Here is a 24,209-nt window from a genome sequence, read left to right on the forward strand (position 1 = left end):
CTAATGTCTTAGTAAATTAGGTGTAATGTTGCGGTCCTGATCATGATGTTCATTGTTTGAATATTCTGGTACAGTAGGAGCTGTATCTAGCCCAGTAAAGTTCCAAGATATGGACTGGTCTCTAGGATCCAACATTTGCTCAGGCCTTACAGGATGAACAATATTCGCAGGTTGTGGAGTAAGAGTATATTTCTCTAGAAATTGATAGATCTGTTGCTCGTTGATAATCTGTCCTGCTCAGGTTGTGGAGGAAGAATGTCATGTGACTGAGTAGTATGCTGTACTAGATCAGCTTGCGTATCAGACATCTGAACTGGTACCAGAGTCACAGGCACACATACTTCTGTAGATACATTCTGTAGCAAAGTTTTGGCTTCTGATTGATATGCTTTGGACTGTTCCACATACTGTTTCGCCTCAGTTTGGTAAACTTTGTCATCAGAGGTGTACTGCACCGGTAAGGAGACTAGCTTTTCCTCTGAAGACGACGTCAATGCCTCTTCCGCAGCCTTTGATCCATGAACATGATCAATATGATATTTCAGCTTGTCTTTTCGTTTAAATGTTGCGTTGCAGTGTTGGCAATTAAAAGGTCGAGCATCTGAATGAATAACCATGTGTTTTGTTAATGTCTTCTTAATTCTAAAAGACTGATTACAGATTTGACATTTGTAGGGTTTCTCGCCTGTAAAGCCAGAGAAGCAAGAATTAGTTATTCTGAGTAACACCATGTCACACATAAATAAGCAAATACATACATGGATTATGGCACAGAGACCTAGTATAAAACAATTCTTCTGAAAACAAATAGCATATGTTTAGCATCAGTTTTGGAATCAAGGGAGCCATTAGAAGTTTATTTAGAAGTTATATCAGCATACCCTTCTCCTTACATACAATCCTCTCAGTACTTGGGATTTCTGTCCAGTACACGCAAAGACAATCAGAATATAAACCAAATAAAAGAGTCTTTAAACTGTTATGGTACTGGTACTAAATGAGCTGAATTTGTACTTCTATGTATTTCAAAAGGATAATGATTTCCCTAAACATAAGGCAGGAAAACCAAAGACAAACATATAAGGACAAACCTTTCCAAAGGGATTTCAAATCCTTGTTTAGATTACCACTTGAAATGTAGTATTCTCTGGACCACAAAAATGATTAGAAGGTCCGGGTAAATTCAGCAAGAACATATACCGGTAAACTCAAGGAAGAGGTGTAGAGAGCATACCACAAACCTGCATTGAGGATTATCAGTATTTCAACTGATACTTTCAGAAGGCAGTATTCAGGAACAACCAACATAGGAGAAAGAATAAAGTCTTGCTGCTTCCTGCTGCTCTCACCCTGAATGCTCAACAACCATAATGAATTAAATAATACCATCAATGCTGATGCATAAAAATACATTCCTACGTGATTTGTGGTTCTGTTGGGGTTTATTATGTTTTTACCTGAATGTGTCCGAAAATGCATTTCCAAACTTGATTTCCCTTTAAAAACTTTCTTACAGACTTCACACTGGTGAAATGTTGCTTTATATCTTTAAGGAAGAAAAGATATTTCATGTTACTTTTTTTTTTTTAATGAAATAACAATAAAGCTATGTGCACAGTCCTTTCTGAATTCTTTAACTGCAAAATATCTGAATATCAAAGTTTCCAAATTTCCTCACTTATGTTCGTATTTCCTGGCATCTGCATACCAATAAGGTCAATTAGATTCTTTTTGATATTCAATCTTATTCTCTGCTGGGATTGACACTTAGTATTCAAAGAACAAAAGCCACTAAAATATCTTTTCTGACCCCAAAAATATCCTTAAGTAACAGTTTTTGCCCAACATCCACAAGAGGCTTTCACTGTGGCAGAATTATGTCACAAATAAAATACTAGGAATGGTTTAGGCTACTGGCTACCAAAGAAACCCAAGAGAATAAGCAGAAAATGTACTATACTTTCAACACAGACACGTCTATAACGCCTTCTACACAAGCCATTAAAACACATCATTTGAAAAACAAATAGGTCTCAGTTTATTTGAAAATCTCTGAAAGGCTTATTTTTGGAGCTCAAGAATTTAAAAAACATATTGCACTTTCAATTTATAGACATAACTCAAGTTTCAAAGTTTTTACCCACTTTCAGAGCCACTAATCTGCTACCAGCTTCTAAAACACCTAAGTGTGGGATAGTTCTCACAGTGCTTAAATGATGTCTAATAATTCAGTCTTAACTAGTGCAATGACAATATTAGAGCAAACCATCAATTTAGAACAACATTGAGACAGCTAATTGACAGATAAAATTTGACCCTTTTTTATGTTTTTATTTTATGTACTTAATTATGCTACAAAGAAAACATCTTGCTTAAATTGTGAAGGCAATTTTCTGATATCACTTCAAAACATAATAATGCTATCTCTATCAAGACTAAGGTAACAGGCATGACAAACACACAGACTACTAGAATTCTGCACAAACATGCAAGTCCCAACAAAATCAGTTACAGTACAGAAGTACTTACACAGCTATAAAAAACCCACACTTACTTCTGCCAAACTTTTTCTCCTAGATGAACGCTTTTATAATGAACAGTAAGGTGATCTCTACGGCCAAAACATTTTCCACATTCCTCACACTGATGTGCTTTTTCACCTACAAGGGCAAAATTCAATATATTTTGGTTAAATCTTCTGGAACTTATTATATGTCTAAGAGCTGTAATCGTAAGACATACAGGAGATCCATGTTCACAAAATCCAGCCAATCAAGCTCTTCCATGCCTTACTCAGAGAAGGATTCTCTGTTATCAAAGAATAAAATTCAGGAAGTCAGTTGGTTCTATCAGAGTAAGGATTTTTACCTCTTCTTATATATGACTGTTACTGACCATTTGTCATTTCTGCAAAGAAATTCATGTTCATGAGTTCAGGCACACTTCCCCGAACACCCACTGCATGAGAGGTACAAGTAAATGACTAGGAATCTACTCTCTTCATTATGACCCAAAATGTGGTATCTTCAATAATTCAGGGGCTTTAAAAGAGAAGCTTATTTAAACATATCAATTATTTTCAGCTACTAATTTTTAGAACTTAAAATTACATCACACTATTTATCTTTTTAATTATCCTGATTTACATAGTTACCTTTTTCATTTATGCTGCTGTTTAAAAGTATCTTGATTCTTTTTAGTCATCTTGAGATCTTCCACAAAGTGGCAGAGTATTTCTTCTCATGTAAGTAGGAGGAGTGTGGACAGTCAAAGAATGTAACTTTCTAGAGGGGGAAAAGCAAATAGAGTAGAAAAGAGGATTTTTTTTTTCCGTAGTTGAGTTTTCAGAGATTTCTTTATTTTATAGCAGACATTATGAATTCAAACACCAAAAAAGAAGCTGTCTTTCCAAATAAGGGCTCAGGAAGTTTAGACTCTGATCACTTTCATATTTTCATGCTGCCTAGAAAGTATGTTGCCTCCTAGAAGGCCACATTCCCTTTAGATCCTGTTCTGAAAAAGGAGAAGTCCCTAGTGAATCTTCGCTCTTCCTATACATTGAATAACCTTTCTGCTCTCAGTGCAACAGAAAGATTCTTTTTCTTCATCCTGATCATCCCCATTTGGCTGCTCTCAGGGTTTACTCCCACCACCTTCCTTTCTTCCCTCTTCCCCATAACAGAGACTTCAGAAACACTTCTTCGATGTTCTTACGTTAAAGTGATCAGTGTACAAACTTTGACAGAGACTGTGACAGCTTCTTTTGTGTTGTGGTAATAATGTTTCACACAATTGCTATTAAAAAAAAGAAATCTGAACTCATTAAAAAATCCTCCTTTTTCACTTTTGCTTTTTTTTATTATTATTTTTAAAGCAATTCACTGTTACATGTTTTTGACTGTCCCTGGGCTTTCTATGTTAACATGGAGGAAACACTTGGCTTTTACACGTTGAAAACATGTAAGATTAACCCTACTTTAGTAGACTTTAAAAATAGTGTGAGGCACTTTTATCAGGCCTAAAACATTGCATATACTGAAAAAAAAAATCCATAATTAATTTTTTTATTTGATCTTATTTCAAAATAGTAATCTTGAAGCCAATTTTCAAAGAAAATGCCTACCTGAGTGTATTTTTTTGTGTTTTGTCAGATGGTCATGCCGAATAAATGTTTTCCCACATTCTTCACATTCATATCTCTTGTCATCATGGTGGACTCTTAGATGAAGTCTGTATATTTATAGTCATAAATATAACCATAAAATGCAATTTTGTTAACATAATTTGTACTGCTAATTCAATGCAAAATACCAGAAAACAGTCTTTAATGCTTCATGTAAGTATCAGGAAGTAACTTTCAGTTGAGGTATGCTTAAACTGCTCTTAGAAAGCAAGAGAGAACAGAGCTAAACTCTCATATCTGACATTAATTTAGCATTAATATTTTAGTCCTCTGCTTATTTTCTCTTTGAACAACAGAGATTCAAAAGTTTTACATGTGCAAGAAAGTCAACTTTGATACAAGATTTATATGGGATTCTGTCTGTGTTTAAACCACTAATGTCCTGTCTTAAAAGTTAAATGACTTCTCACAGGTTATTAACACATTTTCAATACTTAAGTATGTTTAAAGCATTTACTAATGCTCTCAGAGTTGGAATAAATCAAAACACATACATTAAAAAGAATTTTGTTGATAACTTGAATGCATATACATCACCAAATAAGTGAGACAGTTTAGCAGCTTATTTAATAAAAATCTGTACCTGTAAGAGCTTCCATGACGAAAACTCTGCCCACAAATACTGCAAAGATGAGGCTTCTCTCCACTGTGAATTCTCAGATGTTCTTTCAAAGTTGTTCTGTTTAACAAAGGCAATAAAATTTAATTTTAAGCAATGTCACTGCCACTTTAAAGTGAAACAGACTATCAATTTCTCAATTTCTTTAACTCTGATGGATCACAATATATCCAAATAACTGCATCAATTTATTCAGATACACACACATACACATACATTCAAAGGCAGTATGGCAACCTATCTACTATTTACTGAACCCGCTAGGTCTAGAAACAATATAAGCAAAGAAACAAAGCATCATCTCAACATACATTTGGACAACATGCATTACAGAAAATACCAATTTTGACACTGTTTTCTATGCAATAATTTCCTTGTTACTATATGTATAAAGCCAGAGCTTTAAAGTCAGACTTGAAGAAAATCTAGATCATAGTGTTCATTTAACTTAACTCAGCACAAAGCTTAATTAAATATATATATATTTATACACACACACACACATGTAAGTCTACTTTCACTATCACCTTTCCAATGTAAAAAAAAAAAAAGGGCATGCAGGTGAAAAGTCCTCTCAAGCAAAGGAATCAGACAATAAAATTTACTATACACAGCTGGTAAGTGTGTGAACTAAACAAAACACAAATTTTTTTATCTCCTTCCAGTACTTATTATAAATATTATTTTTCAAAGATATTTTTTATGCTTTACACAAAAATGTTATCTTTTCTAATGAGCAACATTTAAATATTCAGCTGCCTTACATAAGTGAAACTTGAAGTGTGTAAACATATTGACTTTTTTTAAACAGAAATTCTTCTTGCGGTTCCAAGTGAGCTTTATAGAACTGAAAGACTATCTGTGCTTTATAGCTCGTTTGTTTACTATTGCATTATTGCATTAGTACATTTTCTATTCACACATGCACACCCTATTCATCAAACTACTAGAAAATACACACCGCCACCAAAACCCTTTAGGGACAAATCTTCCTCTTACAGTACTCCCAGGGGTCTTTGCCAGTTATTGGGAAAAAAAAATAAAAATCAAGAAATAATACTGCAGTACACAAACTCAGATCTTTCCATATTCCTCAAATAAAACATAACTACTATCTTAGTCACAGCTACTCAGATGAAGCTGTATTCCATCGAAATAAAAAAAATATATAAGGCTTATTGTTTCAGAACCTAAACATAAATCACCATTTGGAAAACTTAAAAGACCTCCTTTATAGAGCAGTGCAAGACAACTGCACTGAAGCCATGTTAACAACTGTTTAAAATTCATATCTTTTCCTCTCAAAAGTGTAGAATAGAAATGGGGGGGATCTTATTTCTACAGCTTTTCTATGCTCTTTTTCTGTATACTAGAATTTATGAGCCAACTTTTAGAGCTTCCAGTTTTCAAAGCACTGAATTAACATTTTTTTCCTCCATTTAGAGAAGCAGCAGCAAAGGTTGCATAGTATTATCCCATCTTCCATGAAACCATGTCTGTAGAAGTCCAATTTCTTCTTGGTCATTTTCACCAGTGTTCCTCATCTTCCTATCCCCATCAGTATAATTACCAAAATACCAACTGCAGAAAACTCTTTCCCAAACAAATGCAAGATGTTCTTGCACAACACAGGAATCCTAAATGAAGTGAAGTGAATTACAGGTAAGACTTTCTTAATATAGTTCTGCCTCATAACTAATTACCTACAGTTGTCACCCTTAATTTTAGAGGTCACCAGAAAATCACATGCTACCTGTGGCTCTGACACTACCTTTTAATACACTGGTCCTCTGAAATGGTCTCATTTATGTTAAAATCTCAAAGCTCAAATATATTCAGAATCAAACAAAGCATGCTAAATATTTCTCTGTTCAGCTGAAGTTCAAGTAGTCACGCAACTCCTTTACCGTTCCCTCACGGATTTTCCACAGATGAAACACGTCCATTTTCTCTTTCCTCCATGAGTACATTCTATATGGCGTTTCAGATTTCCCGTATCATTAAATTGGCGGCCACAAATATCACAAGGAAAAGGCCCTACAAGAAGATATACACACACAGTATTATTAACTGCCAGTTAAACCAAACAAGTGCACAAACTGGTTACTTGTGAAAACCCCGATCAATTTACAAAGCAAAAGTTTTGTCTAACAAATGATTAATTTTTAGTACAGCCAGCAAACTTTAATTCCACTTTGTGCACTTTCTGCTTGGATAAATCATTTCTAATACCTGGTATTTTGGCAAGTTTCATGATTGTAAAGCAATAATTTAGAATTAATAGTCAAAAGTAATTAAGCCCACTTAGACTGTCTGAAAAACCAAATTCCCATTACTATCACCAATCTAGTTCCTATTCAGCAGAAATAATTAATAGTAATAAAAAAAAAGTCTTTGGAACACTTCAGGAGGAAAGAAAAAGGGTTCTGGAAAACTTCAGAAAGAATCTGACTCCATAGTTGAGAACCAATTTCATGTAAAGAAGTTTTAAAACAAAACTAACCTTAATTCTTCCTCCCCCCCTCAAATTTTCCATTTATTTAGATACAATATAATGCCTCAAAAAGACAGCTGAACAGAAAAGTAAAAAAACCACAAAAAAAAACCCACAAAAAAACAACTGCCCCCACAAAACTGGAAAAGACAGAACTGGAAAAGGAGGTGGGGTGGAAACCAGACTGATCAAGACATACAACAGTGGAGGAAGGTTTTACTTTAAATCTATTGATTACATGTCAGAAGGAGGTTTCTATACCGAGATGGAATTTTTCTTGATGTTTCAGTCTCGCAAATCGGGACTTAAAGTGCTCTTCACAGTAGGTACACTTGAAAGGTTTATCCTGGGAGTGAAGGATCATATGCTCTTCTAAATGAGGTCTTCGAGTGAAAGATTTCTTACAAATCTGAAATGACAATACACTTTGTCAAAGATACATCATTTATAACCAGATTTTTTTCCTATTCATAAACCCTAACAGTTTAGCTCATCTGCTCTCTGCAGCAATTTAACATTAAACACGTATTATTCAAAAGCATACTCTATCCCAACCTGTAAAGCCTTGCAGTCAACATAAAAAACGAAATCTGTGTTCTACATAAACCCTAGTGGATCGCACTATATAAATTAGGATGCCGATCCATGGCAGCCTAAATCAAACTGCTGGCAACTCCTGCATACTGTTACATGTTCCATCCCCCCCTTCTTTCTACTGACTCCAGCCCTTACCAGACTCTTTCCTAGGGTGTTTCAACACAGTAACTCAGCAGAAAATAACCCAATGGAAAAAAAGCAAATAGTTTTGGCTTGGTTTTGGATGCTGAAACAGCTCAGTTGGACTGTGGTAAAAGCTGCTGTAGTATAAGCTACTGTAGAACTAGTGTCATACCTGATCCTTTATTTCCTCTGGGAAATTCTCTGACAGCATGTATTAAAGAGAAAATGCTAATATCGACAAAGAAATATAACCCAAAATATATTTTAGAGATACAGAACTTTCACAATGATAAAATTATGTGAGCTTTTTAGTGCTGTTTTCAGATTAATCAAAAGGTAAATGTGCAAGAATTATTAGTACTCGTTAAAGTAAGCATGCAGTTCAATTATAGAATTGAAGCCACAGCTCAAATTTAGGCACTTAAACTAGGTACTACAATTTAATATCAGGGTCCTATGCTTTAACATAAATCAACATGGTGGTCACTGATTTCACCGCGAAACAGTTGCTATTGTTTATAATAGCTGAATTTAGTACTACCTAACTCCCATACATTAAAGCATGCAGTTTCTCAGAGCACACCTGAATAACACTTTTAGCCTCAGAGAATCAGAAGCAACAGCTTTATTTGTTTAAAAACTCATAAGTGTAAGAAAACACCACACCTGTAAAAAGTATAATAGCCTTCTTGCTTTTCTTTGCTACTAATACTCTACTGTTTCTGTGAATTTGCTCATATTCCTCAAAGATTAAAGTATATTCATCAAATCTTGGTGTTCACACATGGTCTACAGCATAAACCAACAACCTGAAGAAATCCTGCATCTTACATCTGTGGCACCTCAGCCCTCAGAACACACTAAACAAGCTGAAAAGAAAGTCACAGCTCCTAAGGATTCTGCTCATTCTCCAACTGATATAAAAGCTAAAATTCTACCCGTTTTCAATTCAAGTCCATTTTCAATGCACAGGAGCAGTACAAGAGCAGCGGCTCACTTTTTACAAATTTCTACTTAACAACTTAAAATTTTCAAGCAAAAAAAAAAAACCAAAACCCAAAGCACAAAGTGGAGTTTACCAAATCATTCATCTAGTAAGAGTACTTTCCGAGAAATGGACATCAACAATGTTGCACAACTGATTCCCACTATCAAAATGTTTCTTATCTAGAAACAAACAGAATCTGTAATACTTCACACAGCCTAACTTCATCTGGAAGGTAACACCCTTTGTCAACCATGTAGTATCTCCAACTATGGTACCATCACCAGCAGATGAACACTACGCATTCCTCCAGTTGGTATCTCCCATCCTCCTATTATGTAAGTGCAAGCTCATAAACAAAGCAAGATCAGTAATTATGTTATGGCACCTAATATTACAGACATACAGGGGCATATAGTGGTTTGCATAAACGAAACAGTTGTTATCAGCTGTTATTGTAAAATCATAGAATCCTCTCCTTGATTTTCCCCAAGAGAGGTATATGTGTGAAAGTACATCTACTGTAAAAAGGAGTTTGTAGAACTTTCATTCTCTGTCTGCTGCCAAATAATGTTTTATGGTTTTAAATGTGGGGTTTTGTTGGTTTTTTTTTTTTAAAGAGAGTTAGTTTACTACTTTTTTACAACTATAGATAAATTTAGTATAAGTTTACAACTCTGTTGATGTGCATATGCAGCTAAATGAGAAGTGTTTCATATTTAACATGTATTTCTCTCACTATTGAGAGGGCTTTCCAAAAACATACTTTTTAGTCAGTGTTTGACGTGCATAATTAATGGAAGAGCAAATACTCTGTTTTTCAAGTATTCATAACACTTAAGTCTAATAATCTGCAAATTGATGTATTTTAAGAACGGTAATAGCTGATCACATGAAAAAATAGTGCCTTCAACTATTTTAGAATTCAATTCGGTATTATCTACTCAGTCACAAGCTGTACATATAGAATAAAGTTCAGTCTTTAAATCAGGACATAAAGAGGAAATCTATACCATCACTTACAAAGCTTACTGAGATGTCACAGAAACACATGCCATATTTTCACTTAAGTATTCAAGTCACAAAAAAGCATAGTATCTATATGAAAAAAACAAAAGTACTGAAGTATTACTTACATCACATTTCCAACCTTCACTCTTTGTCTTCTTGATAGAAAGAAATTCTTGTACATTCTCTGGATGAAACCTAGGAGAAAGACAGAAGCTGAAAGTAGTTATAACTTTCTATGATGAAGATCACCCAAATACTAAATATCCATTTCTAAAATTTTTGTGTCATGAAAGTTGATCACCAAACCAGCAGAGCAGAACAAAGATAATTAAACAAGTCTAAAGGCACAAGTAACTGGCAAGCAGTGTTGACTATAGACTCCTGTAGAATCTCATATGACAAATGGTAAGAGAGAGGACTATTTCAGTTATAATGCTTTATGGATATTTACAATGAAAGAGGAAAAAAAAAGGTATGTAAATAATAATATCTTATAATTAGACTTGTCATAAACAAATTATTCACCTAAAAGAATCTGCATGGAAATGGTTTAACTATCTATTACCATCAACATTATAACATCAACGTCTAAAACCAAAGAAGATATTTTATTCTTCCTCCAAATTAAAAGCAACAGAGGTAATTATTACGACTGTTGTTGTCCTGGTTTGGCCTAAACCAGGCCAATTTTCCTTTCAGTGATTTTTACTTTCAGCTAAGTCTCTTCTAAGTAACTGCACTTTCTGAAAGTAACTGCATGTTTCGCAGACAGTGTCTGCTTCTAGGACTGATAATGCTCGAAGTTTGTAGTTATCGCTGAGGCACTGGTAGGGATGTTATGCAGAAAGGCTCTTGCTGTGCTTATTCTTAGAGAAACCAAGGTCACTGCTAAATTCCTCACTGCTTACGAGTGAAGAGCCGAAGGGGGGTCACACCTGCAGGGAGGAGCAGACAGGGCAGGTGACTCAAAATTGACCAACGAAGGTATTCCATCCCATACACGTCATTCTCAGTATAAAGCGGGGGGGAATCACGAGGGTCTCGGCCCCCTTCCCCCTTCCTCCTTCTGCTGTTTTGGGGGGCCTCTGTCTGCTTGGGCTGCTGCTGCTGCTTCGGGCTGCTTCTGCGGCTTGAGCCTTTGGCCAGTGTCCAAGGAGGACTCTGTCCGTTTTCCTGCTGCCCCCGATCCCGATCCGTTCATCCCTGAATCCAGCTCTCGACCGTCGCTGGGCCCAGCCTGGGCCTTCCCGGAGCCTGCCCTGCAGTGCCGGTGGTGACGTGGCCGACATCGGGGGAGCTCGATCTTGGTTTTGTATATATTTGTATATATTTGATTATTCCAATATTATTATTATACTCTTTTTCATTATTATAGTTTATTAAAACTGTTTTAACTTTCCAACCTGTAAGTCTCTCTCCCTTTTCCCTTTCCCTTTCCCTTCAGGGGGAGGGGAGGGTTAACAGAGAGCGTCTGCCACAGGTTTAATAGCTGGCCCAGCTTTAAACCGTGACAGTTGTGTTCTGACCGACTGTGTTAGCTAATCTGAGCATTCTAAAATTTACAGCAAAAATCTATGGTAGAACTCCCACAGAACCGCTATTGCTATTTAGTCAGTCCCGTGCACTCCTTGTGGCACGTTAGTTGATACTGCTAATCCCCGTGTCCTTTGAAAAGATGCTTATTTGAAAAAACAGTTATAGAAATAGTGCAGAATGTGCTGTGTGCATACATACATTTATCTTCGCTTTTGAACTGAAAAAAACAACTCTTCAGAAACATGAGACAAATTTGGTCATACTTGCCTCTTCACGTGCTTTGCTAAAGTCTTTTTGCTTGCATGCAGCTTATTGCAGTAGGGACATTTGTGTTCCTTTTTATGAAAGTCAGTATCACTAGAGTGTTTCTTTCTGTGCACTGTCAGGTTGGACTTCGTTGAATAGCGCTGATGACATATATCACACTCAAAAGGCTTCTCACCCGTGTGGACACGTGTATGGCTCTCATATTTGCCTATACAACAACAACAAAAAAATCTGTTAGCATAAACTGTAACAGGCAACACCTACAATACACGTTTGGGGTTTGTTCTATAATCTCTCTCTCAAATGCGGTCAAGATCTAAGTACCTTGCACGAACATATAAAGATTTCTACTGGTTTACACTACTGAAAACTGCACGGGGATCACATATGCATTTGATCCACAGTTCCTCCATACGCTTCCGTCTTAACTATATTTAAGATAAAGAGTAAAAACAAAAGGGCTCTATATTTCTGTTAAATCTGTGTGAGTTACGAGTCCCTCTTGTTCAACCCTACAGCATACTCTGTTCTTAAGTGCTGAAACTTATACTACTACTCATTCATTACACTGATTGTGAAGTACTGTTTCAGAACAGTGAATGGCCTTGCAATAAACTGCTATTTTTAAGGTACTTTCAAATAAAAAAACACTGAATGAATGATACAGACCCTTGCAAATGATCTATATTTAGGACCCAAGGTACTACCATAAACAAAAATACCACTCTCCATTTCTTTCACATCACTTGTATTCCCTCTTCTGTTTGCAAGCTTTTTTTCTGAGGATAGAATTCAGTCCTACACTGAGGATCTACCTACCTGAAGTCAATAGCAGGCTCTCTGCTTTGTACCTGATAATTTTTTTTCTCTGTAGAATATGAATCATACTTCTGGGAGTTAGAGAAAAAAAAAAAAGAGTACTATAGCTCATAAATTTAAAATACAAGTCAATTGCCTATAGTAATACAAACTTATGAAGAAATACTTTATGTATCACTTGTTTTAATGCTATTTCTCATATATTTTTTGAGCACAAAACTAGAATTCTAAGTCATGAAAGTGCAAAGAGAAAAAGGCAAATGTGTGCAAAATCAAAATGTATCATTACAACCCTAAATACTCACAAGCCATTTATTTCTGCACAGTAACCTTTCAATATTAATAACAAAACTCTCAAATTCAGAAGATTTCCTATGTTGCTTTAATTTTAAGATATTCATTACAAGTACAGTTAAGTCCCACATTTTTAATGTTAAATAGCTTCTATGATATAATTCATGACCTTGGAAAATTCATTTCACCTCAGCAATCTAAGTGAGTAGGAATTAACACACACCAGCCCCACCCCATTTTCATACACTCTTAAAATTTCAAAATGATGAAAGACACAATGCATCTACTATAAGAACACAAATAATGCCTAACACTATGAGGAACTGTTTCTTTCCTAATTCCCATGATTGAAAGGAAGTCAATACCTTACCTGACCATAATTCAATATTTATTCCAGCTGAAAGAACACCAAAATTCTGGAGTACAGTAGTAATTTACTTTTAATGTGGGAAAGGAGGACAGAAAAGCCAGAATTTTGACTCTTCTGATATCCCGAGTAACTATACACCTAGATTTTGACTGTAACATAAACGATCCTAACAGAACAGATTAAGCTGACAAACTTGGTCTTAACCACAGACCAGAAAAATCAAGGCAGAAGTCAGAGTCACTAGGTCCTAAGAATCTACACATCATGCAGAACAGAAGAATTTCAGGCTGTTTGACAGTGGTGCTGTTTTACTTCAGCAATAATGACAGCTTTGTTACTTAATTTGGCAGAAAATACAAGTTTCTGACTTCATGCAATTTATCGTTTAATATCTTGCTAGGTTTCCCTCCTTTTCAATGCTGTTTTTACATACCATGCTAACAACCAGAATCCAGAACAGTGAAAGAGAAATAAATTTAGCATTTGCAGATTTTTCAAATAATGCACTGAGTTCATTTATCGAAACTGTTTAGCACCACAGACGTAATAACTCAATACATTCAGAAAAATTAGCAGCATACTGTGTCACTGAGATGATCCAGAAATTCTGATCTTCACTCCTTAGGACAGGGAAAAAGCTCAGTTTATTTCCCATACAAATAGCACCACCATATGGTAAAAAGTAAAGAGATCAACCTAACTTGCTCTTACCTATTCGATCAAATTTTTTGTCACACTTGGGACACTGCAGCAGTTTTTTGCTACTGCTTTGAATGATGACTGGAGCTAAGCCTTCAGGAATATTTCCCACTGAATCAACTGCCTCAGAACCCTCTTCAGTATCGTTCTGTTCCTTTTCACTTTGTTCCTCAGACTCTGAATCTTCACCTGACATTTCCTCTTCCTGTCCCTCTTCATCAGCATTGCATTCACTTTCACTGTCTTCAAATTCGCTTCTATCAGATGTTTCCTTGTCAGAACTGACTTTTTCCAAATTGCTGTCAGAGGCATCACCACTTTCATTGTCACTGTTATCAAATTTAGCTGGACATCTACGGTTTCTCATAGAACGTCTAGTGGAAAAGTTGGCCTTCTCAACCATTTTTAACCCATGTTTTCTTTCCAGTGAAAGGGATCTGTGGGCTTTAGCCAAATGATTTTCTAAGGACTTCTTATAACAGAAACTTCGACCACAAAAAGTGCACTGATGACTATTTAATAGTTTACCTGTCAGTTCATTGAGTGTTTCTACTGGTGTAGGTGCATCAGTTACCACATCAGTCTGTACGTTAGAAACACTTTCATTATTTAGTAACTTTACTGCGTCTATGATATCTAAAAATTTTGCTGCTTCCAGCACTAATGGAATTTCATTTTTATATACAAAAAACTCAGATGTGTAGAGAAACTCAAGCAAATGCTGAAAAACAGAATGAGTTACATGATCTAACGTGACCACGTCGGTGCTTGGATTTTTGCTCAAACAGGCATGAAAATAACTACTCCCAACAGCCACTACAACTTTATGAGCACTAAATTCTTTTCCTTCTACAATTATGAGTAAATCACAAAATGATGGATGTTTCTGTCTATCATCATTTAAGTATTTAAGCAGATTTTTGTTATACTGCAATGAGCTTAGGAGCTTTCTTTGTTCTGATGACGGTGAAAGTTCTTGGGAAGATTCCAGCTGATCTGCAGGAACTATTTCCGCAGACTTTGAGACAATTTCTTGTGCACAGTCTACTACAAGGATCTGTTCTGAAGTAGCTTTCTCATGGCCAAGATGAACCTTTTCGTTTAGATTTGCAGCGAGCCGTCTCCTTTTCTTCATTGCAGAAGTACAACTTTACAATCAGGAGCTTCATAGGTGACGGGCAAAAAATTCTCGTGAAGACCTGGTTCAGCTCCAGACCTTGAGAAAATATGTAACAGTAATTTCATAGTCCACAAAAGAATTATGATTACAATTACTCTTAGCACTTAACCGTAACTTCCTTTTTTTATTAATGTTCTCTGTATTTCACTCTTAGTTTTATCCACCCTGCATACCTTAACGTTTTTATTACATTACTAAAATTCCATCACGTCCCATTCCAGTCCATGGCATAACGTTACTCGGGGCAAGCGCACCGACACCGCCTATTATTAGACCTGAAGAGGCGGCTGGGGCTGGTGCCGCTCGTCTCCCAGGCGCACACAGCCTGGGGAACACTCCGGAGTGGGCGGACACTGTTGTTCTTATTACTACACCGAAGCGCACTCGCTCTCCGTGTAACCCCAGCACGGCAGGCCAGCCCTTCTGCTCTTCCCGCCGGGCGCCCGTCCCCTGGGGCAGCGCGGAGACCCGCCCGGCGCCTGCCAGGGCGGCGGCGCTGCCCGGGCCGCCCTCCCCCCCGCCGGTCACTGCCAAGGGTCAAGTCCGCGGCCAGGTTCCCGCCTCCCTCGGCCTGGGCCGCGGACGGTGCCTTTGTCCCTGCGCCAGCAGCTCCGCCGCGGAGCCGAGGGCAGGGCCGGCCCCAGGGGGGCCCCTGCGGCAACGAGCTCGGGGGCACAGAGGGCGCCCCGGGCCCGCCCCCTCATCAGGGCGCCCCTGCGTCCCCCCCCGGCCCTGCCGTGCGGGACATAAAATGGCCGCGCCCCCCTCGTCCCGTCCCCACCCGCTGCCCCGGCGGGGCAGCCTCACGCACCTGCGCGGCGCCGGGCGCTCCCCGGGGCCCGCTCGGCCGCTAAACGCCGCTGCACTCCGCGCCCGCACCCGCTACCGCCGCTTCCGGGTCCCGGCGCCGCGCGCAGCCTCGCTCCGTGCGCCGGCGTGCGGAGGCGACGGCGTCGCTTCTGAGCATGCGCGAGCGCCGAGGCGGCGGGGCCGGGCCGGGTCGGGCTGGGCTGAGGTTTCATCGCCCGTCTCCGCGCCCCGGCTCTCCTCACCTCACCGGGGGCCCCTCAGGTGCTGGGTCGCTGCCGCCAGGGCCGGCAGGGGCCGGGTGGGCGGCGGCGGCCCTCTGGGGTGGCGCCGGGAAATCGCCATGAGTGGGAACCGCACCGCGGCTGGAGCGGGGAGCTGCTCGTGTCCGTGACGGGCGCTGTGAGCGCCCGGCAGCCGCGGCCTCCGCAGAGGTTCAGCGCGGGCGGCGAGACAAGGCTGGTGTGGCCTGTGCGGCGCAGCCGGTAGCGGCGGGCCGCGCCCGGGGTCCCGCACCGCTGCAAAAGGCAGATGCAGAGCACGCACGGCTAAACTCACCTCAGTGCTCAAAAACACGGTGTAAAAGCGAGGAATGTTACAGTTGGACAACAGGCCATCACAAATAATCCAGCATTTCCAAGCTGCCGGTAGTTTTCCTCAATAATACTATTTTGCATTTGTCTCGTACTTAAGTATTTTGAAGGACTTCACATACGTGCTTGTGAAATTCCCAGTTTACCCTCTTCCCAGATGGCAAGAAGACACAAGACCCACGCGTGCCCCACGGCTCGAGCAAATATCCACTTGGGGGTGCAGTTCTTCAGTATATCACAAGACATTCATCCTTCTATTAATTATGTTTTTAGCTTTCCAAAGATTACTAATGGCTAGTGATAGCGTGACACTGGAAATGACTTTGTTTTTCTGAGACCTTTGAAGAAGAACTAGAATGTTAATGCAGGATTAAACTATTCCATGCCATGTGTTTGTATCTATCTACAGAGTATGATTTGTAAATTGATACTGATTGTCACTTAGCGTAATGCACACTGCATGACTTTCAGGTGTTGCATTTTTCAATAAAATTACTGAAAATTCTTAAAGCATTTGTTACCTCCTGATCATTGCTATACTGTCTGTACTCACAGCCCTCATTTTAATTGAAGTCTACAATTATTTAGCTTCATTTTTTCACTGTAGTAGTACGTGAAAATCAAATTATATTTCAATAATTATTTCAAATAACATTTTAAGTATTATCAGCTCTTTCAGTTATTCTGAGGTGAAACAATGGCATCACTAAGCAATAATAGAGCAATCAGTATTACTATGTTTTTATTGCACTAAAGGCAACAATCTACTTAACTTTGGGGCATCTCCTCTCTTAGGATGTTCCTTGTGCTTGCCCAACTTTCATTTCTGTAGTCATAGTTAAGCTGTACATAAACTAACAACAAGTGTCTCTGTTTTGATTCTGCATGGAAAAAGGAAGTTTTGAGAGCAACACACTACAAGTTTTAAGCTGAGCCTTACATTTCACTCTAATCTGAATAGCAAGTTCATAAAAACATCATGTAGCTGGGTAACTGGCTTCTTATGTCTCACTGTTTCCATAGCAAATATCTTCAGGTTGGAAGCATAAAGCTACAGGCTTTATTCAGGAGTGAAGTATATATGGAAAATGCAGCCTTGATGAGAACTATTTTGCCAGCAAGTGTAACCAAGACAAGAAACTGTTCCTTTGAAGAGGCCCGAGTCTTCTGTTGTTGTCACTGTACTGTAGTGGGATTCAGGTGTCTTTCAGTCTGTTACTACTAGATTGCCATGGACCAGGATTTTGCGTACCTGTTCCCTGGCCTGGAAAAATTAATGCAGATATTCACCATACCTAATTTTTTTTCTGACACTTTATAATTCTGAATATACTTGGGAGATGCTTCAAATGCAGAAAGTTGAATTGCTGGTAGAAGCCTTTTATTCCCATTTGAAAACAAACGTAATGCCTGTCCTTAGATGTAAGTGAAGAATTATGGTCAAACAAAAGTATTCTGGGCATAATTACTTCCATCACCAGAATTCAGAGTTGGCATCCAGTCTCCCCACAAAGAAAGTAGAAGTTGCACCTCTTAATTACAGCATGGACTTTGGCCCAGTCATAATTTTCTTCGCATTGCACTTAAAGAAGTAAATTCAATGTCTTTCATCGTGCCATTGGTTTCTTCTGTGTTATTGGGTTTTGTTTGTTTGTTTTTCTCTAGATAACTACCTGATTTTTTATTTATTTGTTGCTGATATTATTTACTCTTATGCTGAGTACTATATGGTTTCTTGGCAGTCTACAAAGCATCTACATCTGTCCTAATTGCCAAAGTCTACAAGCTGAGCTGGCATTTTGACTTAGCACAAGCCTAGGTAACGCTTTTTCTCCTTTGCTGTTTAATGTTACATGAAGGATTTAGTTCACAGAAAAATTATACAGTGCTAAAAGTGATCCATTACCATGGCTGGCGTTGCTACAATAATTACACTCTGGAAACAAAATGTCCTTGAACTCCCATCTCATTATGGTTCTTTCAGCATTAATTCTTTTATACTTAAAGTAGTACAGGCAAAATTTAACTAATATTAATCCTTTTTGTTTCAAAGCTTATTCATGCTAAGTTTTCTTGCTAGTTAATAGAATATCTGTCACGTAGATAAAAAAGCTGACTTTTATGTTAGAGACAGCATCAATCAAAGAATAAGCACTTGCTCACCTGAGACTGTACATAATTTGCAAATGCAGCTGTTTAGTTTTGTCCAAGAAAATAGTTTCATCTTGAAATACTTGTTCTTCATCTCAAAATCTTCACTTCTGAGATACAGTGAAACTAGAAATGACAGATATTTGAATCAAATACAATTTGAACAATAAGCAGACAGGGAATCAACTCTGATGTTAAGCACTTAGCTGCCAACCAAACAGAAATAAAATTACATTAAAATAGCATGCAAGTTTTAAGACCTGGCTGAGTAATTTCAATTTATTCCCAATATATTCTTTAACAGCTGTTCACTGTAGGTACCCAGTTATAAATCTAGTAGCATAAACATTCACATCCCCTTCAAAACAGCCGCCTTCACTTTGGCCACGACATTTATCTATCTAAGGTAAATGTCTGTCTCTAGGAATTTTAGAGCTAATTTGCCATGGGTTCACGGTGTATGACTCTGCTGAAACAACCCATGCTATCATTCATCCTTTTTGTATCCCCAGATGTGTCAGTGATGGGTGGGACCTGGGGAGGAACCCACAAAGCCTGTACTTCCTCTAGTCTGAGATTTTGCTGTATTTTATTAGCAGTCACCACGTACACACAAATGTTTTAAATTAGGCTGTGAAGTGAAAGGGTTATAAGATTGTCTAGAGACTCCAACAAGTTTTCTAGCCAACAGTGCTGATTAAAGTCTGCTGCTGGAACCAATGCCAAGAAATTCTTTCAAATAGGCCATGAAAAGACCACCCCAGTCTCTCAATTCAGGTCTCTCTGGGGCACTAATCAACTGGAGGCTTGTACTATTACAGATGTTTGACATGTAAATCCTGTTGATCAGACTTTTCTTGCTTCCCCTCTAAAAGTGCAGCAAGTGAAATGTGTGGAGGAGATCAGATCCACGCTTGGTGTATCAGCCTGCCTCACTCCATCCGAGAAGCTTAACACAGGGAAGGGTGGGCACTGTACCTCTGCTTGGGCAGCGTTCTCTTGAGTGTGCTGTCAGCGGGTATGGATTGAATAACAATGATCTTGGCCATTGCCGTCTTTTTCTGGGGGATTAATGCAGCGTGGAAGCTGCAGAGCTGTACGGCTACAGACCCCACAAAGCAGATTTCCTCCTGGAACGCTACTCCAGTGCAGCCCCGAGGTGAAATTAGCAGGGGCCAGGGACAAGAAACTCACTGCTGTCACAATAGTACAGAAGTTTTGTTAAGTCTGAACTCGGTTCTAGGCCTGCTCTACAGGTAGATTCATAGATGCGCTGCGTTCTCTTTGCACTTTGAAAAATACACCAGCTGGAGAAGTCCTTGGGTAGAGACAAATTGCCCGTGTACATTCCTGCCAGTGCTTCGTGCCTGCTTGGCCTGATCCGCTAGTGCTCAGCAGCCCAGGGGAAAGGAGGGAGAGTGAGACGAAAGCTGAATGAAAGAAAATAACAGTGGAGGAAATACCTGGTCGTCTTCTCTGCTGATCTAAGTCTCAAGCAGTATTAAAAAAATCACTGTAAATTAAAACTGTACCCCCCTGCCTAAAGCTGTGCAAAGAAGAAATGAGGATTTACACCAGTCTTCTGTTATTTTGGGCCATGCTTTCAACAGAACAAATTAAACATTTTGCAATAATACACTACTAGCATCAAAGAGGTATTTTACTGTAAGCAAGGCAAGAATTGGGGAAAAATGTCATCTCTGTTGTTAGTTCAGATGGTGTATGTGACCATCTGAACTAAAATCAGACCAACTTTGGGCACAAGAACTCAAGGCAGCTTCACGTGCCCAAAATCAGCTTTATTTTTCCAGCCATGTCAGCTTTATTAATAAAAGGTATTGCCTCTCCCAATAAACCCTGCCTTATTTATAGCCTTAGACCATCATGACTGCAACAATATTATCCAATTTCCTGTAAAACAAGCAAAACCAGACTTTCCTGTACAGAAATAATCTTACTTCTCAAAAATCCTTATATTCTGAAAACATATGGGGTAAACAGCTTGAAAAGGTTTCTCTGTGTCTTACATTGCTGCATTTCCATTGCACTGCACGACGAGAGTCCTGTAAATGCTGACGGAGCACGCTGTGTGGTGGGGCCCTATTATGATACAAGAATTTCCATAATGAAGGGTAGCAGAGAGCTGATGTCGCTGTCAGTTTTTTCAGTCAACCAGAAACCAATTATCCCTGGCTGACAGGCCCAATTAAATCATCGGGTAGAGGGAAATGCCAGCTATCCTCCCCTAGAGTTAGGTAATTGGGGCTTTATTATGGTCAGACCTGCTGCTGTTTGTTGGGCCACAGGAAACAAGTAAGCCATTCTAGTCTCTGTCTCTCTCCATCCTTTCCTTAAGCATTCATTGTTTTTTAGTCCTAAGAAAAGTAGTTGCACTTCACATAAGAATGCTAATCTTTTAATATATGTTCTCTGCCATAGTGGGAACCTGAAGGTCATTCTAGCTCTGCAGGTTCATAGAGAACATGAAGTTAGGAGTGCTGACATGAAAGGCTTCAGGTGAAGGTTTTGTACTCATTTATACTTAAAATCCTAGGTTTTTTATCTGGTACTCTTGCAAGGATATAGAGAGTTTTCAGCTCAAATTACTTTGAAACTTGAGAGCGTATTTGACATAGTATTAGACTGATGTACTGAGGAGTTGACTGGTTTACTGTATGGATTCAGCAGAGCTGAAGCAATGAGGCACTGAGCATGCCAAGGTCCACTCTTGTTCAGGTTAGCACTTAGTCATGGCCCTCCAAGGTCTTAAGGAATGCATTGCTTGTGATGACACAAGGAGAAGGTACTGAACTAGCTAGCACATTTCAAATTACCAAGTTTAAGAGCTTCTTTAATATTGTAAGCAGTCCAACTACATTAACACAAAGTTCCACATGAGCTAAATGCCCTGCATGTTATCCAGCCTAGCTCATTTAGCGTATGGCGCAATGCAACCAGATTATATATACCTGGATGTAAACGCCTTGTTGAATTACGTATGAAACAGAACTGTGTTGCTGGAGAGAGCCATCTCCTGTGTGCAGCTCTGTCAGCTCTGTGACAGGCCTCTCCCTCCCATCGAATCTCAGTTCCTTTGCCAAGTCAGAAAAGACCTTTGCTATACTTGCAGCACCTCTGTTCGCGCTATCAGAGCCAACTTACGGCTGCTTGAGCTGGATGAGACAGATGCTGTTGCATTTGAGCCACACAGTCATGCACTTGCAGAACACTTACATTGCCCAGTAGAAAGTAGAATTTGGTGCACAGGTTAAGATATAATTATATATGCATGTAGAAATGTGTGAATAATGTGCTCCGTAATTTTTGTTTAAGAGAAAAAAGCATTTGTTATGGAAGACATTTTCAGAAAAAAAGTATAATGCATAGAAGGTTCTGAATGGGGTAAAAAATTAGAAGGCCAAGGATGGTATTTTGTTGGAAGGTTAGTGCATGAAGCTGACAAGTTACCAGCAGCCTTTAAGCCTTTCTGTCCTCAGATAATATCCGCTACGTAATTATAACGACAGCTAGAAGCAGATAGGCCTACCAGCTCTGTGTTTATCAAGGCTTCCCAGAGCTCTTCTCCTTCCCTTTGTGATGAACCTTCACATGGTTACAGTTGTCAGGCAATCAAAATTCATCTCTCTGCCAGAGAAGCAGGGTCTGTCAAGGTGTAGGAGGAGATTAAAATGCTATTCCGTGGTCTCCTTAATCACTAGCCATATAATTTGTAGATGCTGTTTGTTTTGAATTATAAAGTTAAAGGTATGTATAATCTACGATACGTTTTTCCCCAGACACACGATTGTAAAACTGAAGGATGTTTTGGGGTTATATGAGCATTTTAACTGTCATTGTTCATTTGTCTGAGCACAGTTTACATATTCTATGATGCGTTGCCAGTTTACTTACAGTCAGCATGAAAGGCTGCAGTTACAAACTTGTGTATTACTCTGCTCACTGTAAGAAAAAAAATACTACATAATAAAAGCATTATATCTGTTTCTGAACATCACTATAGTGTGAGAATTTCAGAACCTTCTTATTTTAGGTGACATTCATTATCTGATTTCATAATTGTATTTGAATAATAATTACATTTTCCCAAGAAAATATAATTAGATTGTGATATCAAGAGGCAGATTACAAGTAAATTAATTATGCTTTGAGGCCACTATTAAAAACCTGGAGCAAGACAAACCTGCTTGCAGTCAAAAAAGCAGTAGTTAGACTATGCACTGTGTAAGCACACAGCACAGGAAAAAAATGTTTAACTAAAAATAACTGGAAAACCAGCATTAATTCTGCTTTGTTAGTGATCCAATATGCATAAACAGCCAGCAAAGAAGCTTGTACAAGAAATCTGGACAGGAAAGTTATTTAAAAAAACGTACTAACCAAAATAAAAACCATAACAACAATTAAATGACAACTGAGTTAGTAAAATGTCTGTATAAATACAATAGCATGATAAGGTCTTCTTGTAGTCATTCCAAAGTAAGCGTTAACACCATGGAATAATCCTGTAACAATCACCATGTAACAGTGACCTTCCCAAATGAAAAAAAATAAAGAACTGCTGGGGGTGTCACTGGAGCGAAACTCATTTCAGTACAACATTATGATCAGTTGTATATTTCTCTCTTGGTGTGGTTAGGTATTATCCCAAGATTAATGTGATTTCATTTTAGAAAGAAGCATACTTTTCCAGTAAAAATTGCTGAAGGGGAGAACCAATTCTTAAATTAATTTTCCTTTATTAGGAAAAATTGATAGAGCACTGTAACACTTCTAAACAAAAGGCTAGTGGCTTTCCTTCTGGAGGACTTATGCTCGCTCATATCCTTTTCTATAGTTGAATTTTGTGCCACACGTCTGTTGGCTAATAGTAGCGCAGCTTCACCAATCTCAGCCGCAATGACCATAGGTGCTCCAAGAACCGTCGGGTTCAGTGGTGAAAGGGCTGACAGGTGCTTGGATGCTTTTACATACTAAAGATCCACTATTGCTTTTCCTCTTATGAGTGTTTTCTAAATTCAGCTTACACCAGTGCATTTTATTCGAATCAAGATAGGGAGAAGAGACTTCAAAGCAAATCTGGGAGTGCGAATGCTTTCCTCTCCTCTGAAAATATTTTCCTTTTGCCAAAATAAACCACAGATTGAAATCTTTAATATTTATTACCTTGAAAATATTTGATATAAGAAGTGGCTTGGATTAGTTGAGAGGTTTAGTTGGAAGAAGCTTAAATTTAGGTTTCAAACTTTGGAAAACACTTAAAAATTATTTTCCTTGTTCAAAGGAAAAAAAATAGCAAGAATGTTATACCTTTTAAAGTTGTCAAAACATTTTTTCCAGCAATTTTCAAATAAAAGTTAAAAAAAACCACACAACAAAACAAAAAAAACAGAAACCCCCACCCTCTTCTTCCTAAAATGCTCCAAAAATTCCCAGCCAGCTCCACTTCAAAGACTGCATGGT

General features: G+C 38.5%; 2 protein-coding genes across 2 annotated transcripts in view; one reads left to right on the plus strand and one right to left on the minus strand.

Annotated features, from left to right (window-relative positions):
• Positions 1 to 16,076, minus strand: ZBTB41 (zinc finger and BTB domain containing 41). Its single transcript, XM_068406627.1, is given in 13 exon segments — positions 1 to 201; positions 203 to 232; positions 234 to 685; positions 1,458 to 1,546; positions 2,555 to 2,660; positions 4,124 to 4,230; positions 4,767 to 4,862; positions 6,710 to 6,839; positions 7,558 to 7,705; positions 10,138 to 10,207; positions 11,816 to 12,023; positions 14,010 to 15,213; positions 15,989 to 16,076. Coding segments are annotated over 12 exon segments (2,760 nt in total). The 5' UTR covers positions 15,133 to 15,213; positions 15,989 to 16,076.
• Positions 16,077 to 21,676: 5,600 nt separating this feature from the next.
• Positions 21,677 to 24,209, plus strand: part of CRB1 (crumbs cell polarity complex component 1) — a 117,528-nt gene continuing 114,995 nt past the window's right edge. The window contains 1 exon segment of the mRNA XM_068406628.1: positions 21,677 to 21,724. Within this exon segment, the coding sequence (XP_068262729.1) occupies positions 21,677 to 21,724 (48 nt within the window).

The sequence above is a fragment of the Nyctibius grandis genome, chromosome 8 (genome assembly GCF_013368605.1).
Source record: "Nyctibius grandis isolate bNycGra1 chromosome 8, bNycGra1.pri, whole genome shotgun sequence".
Taxonomy (NCBI): Eukaryota; Metazoa; Chordata; class Aves; order Nyctibiiformes; family Nyctibiidae; genus Nyctibius; species Nyctibius grandis.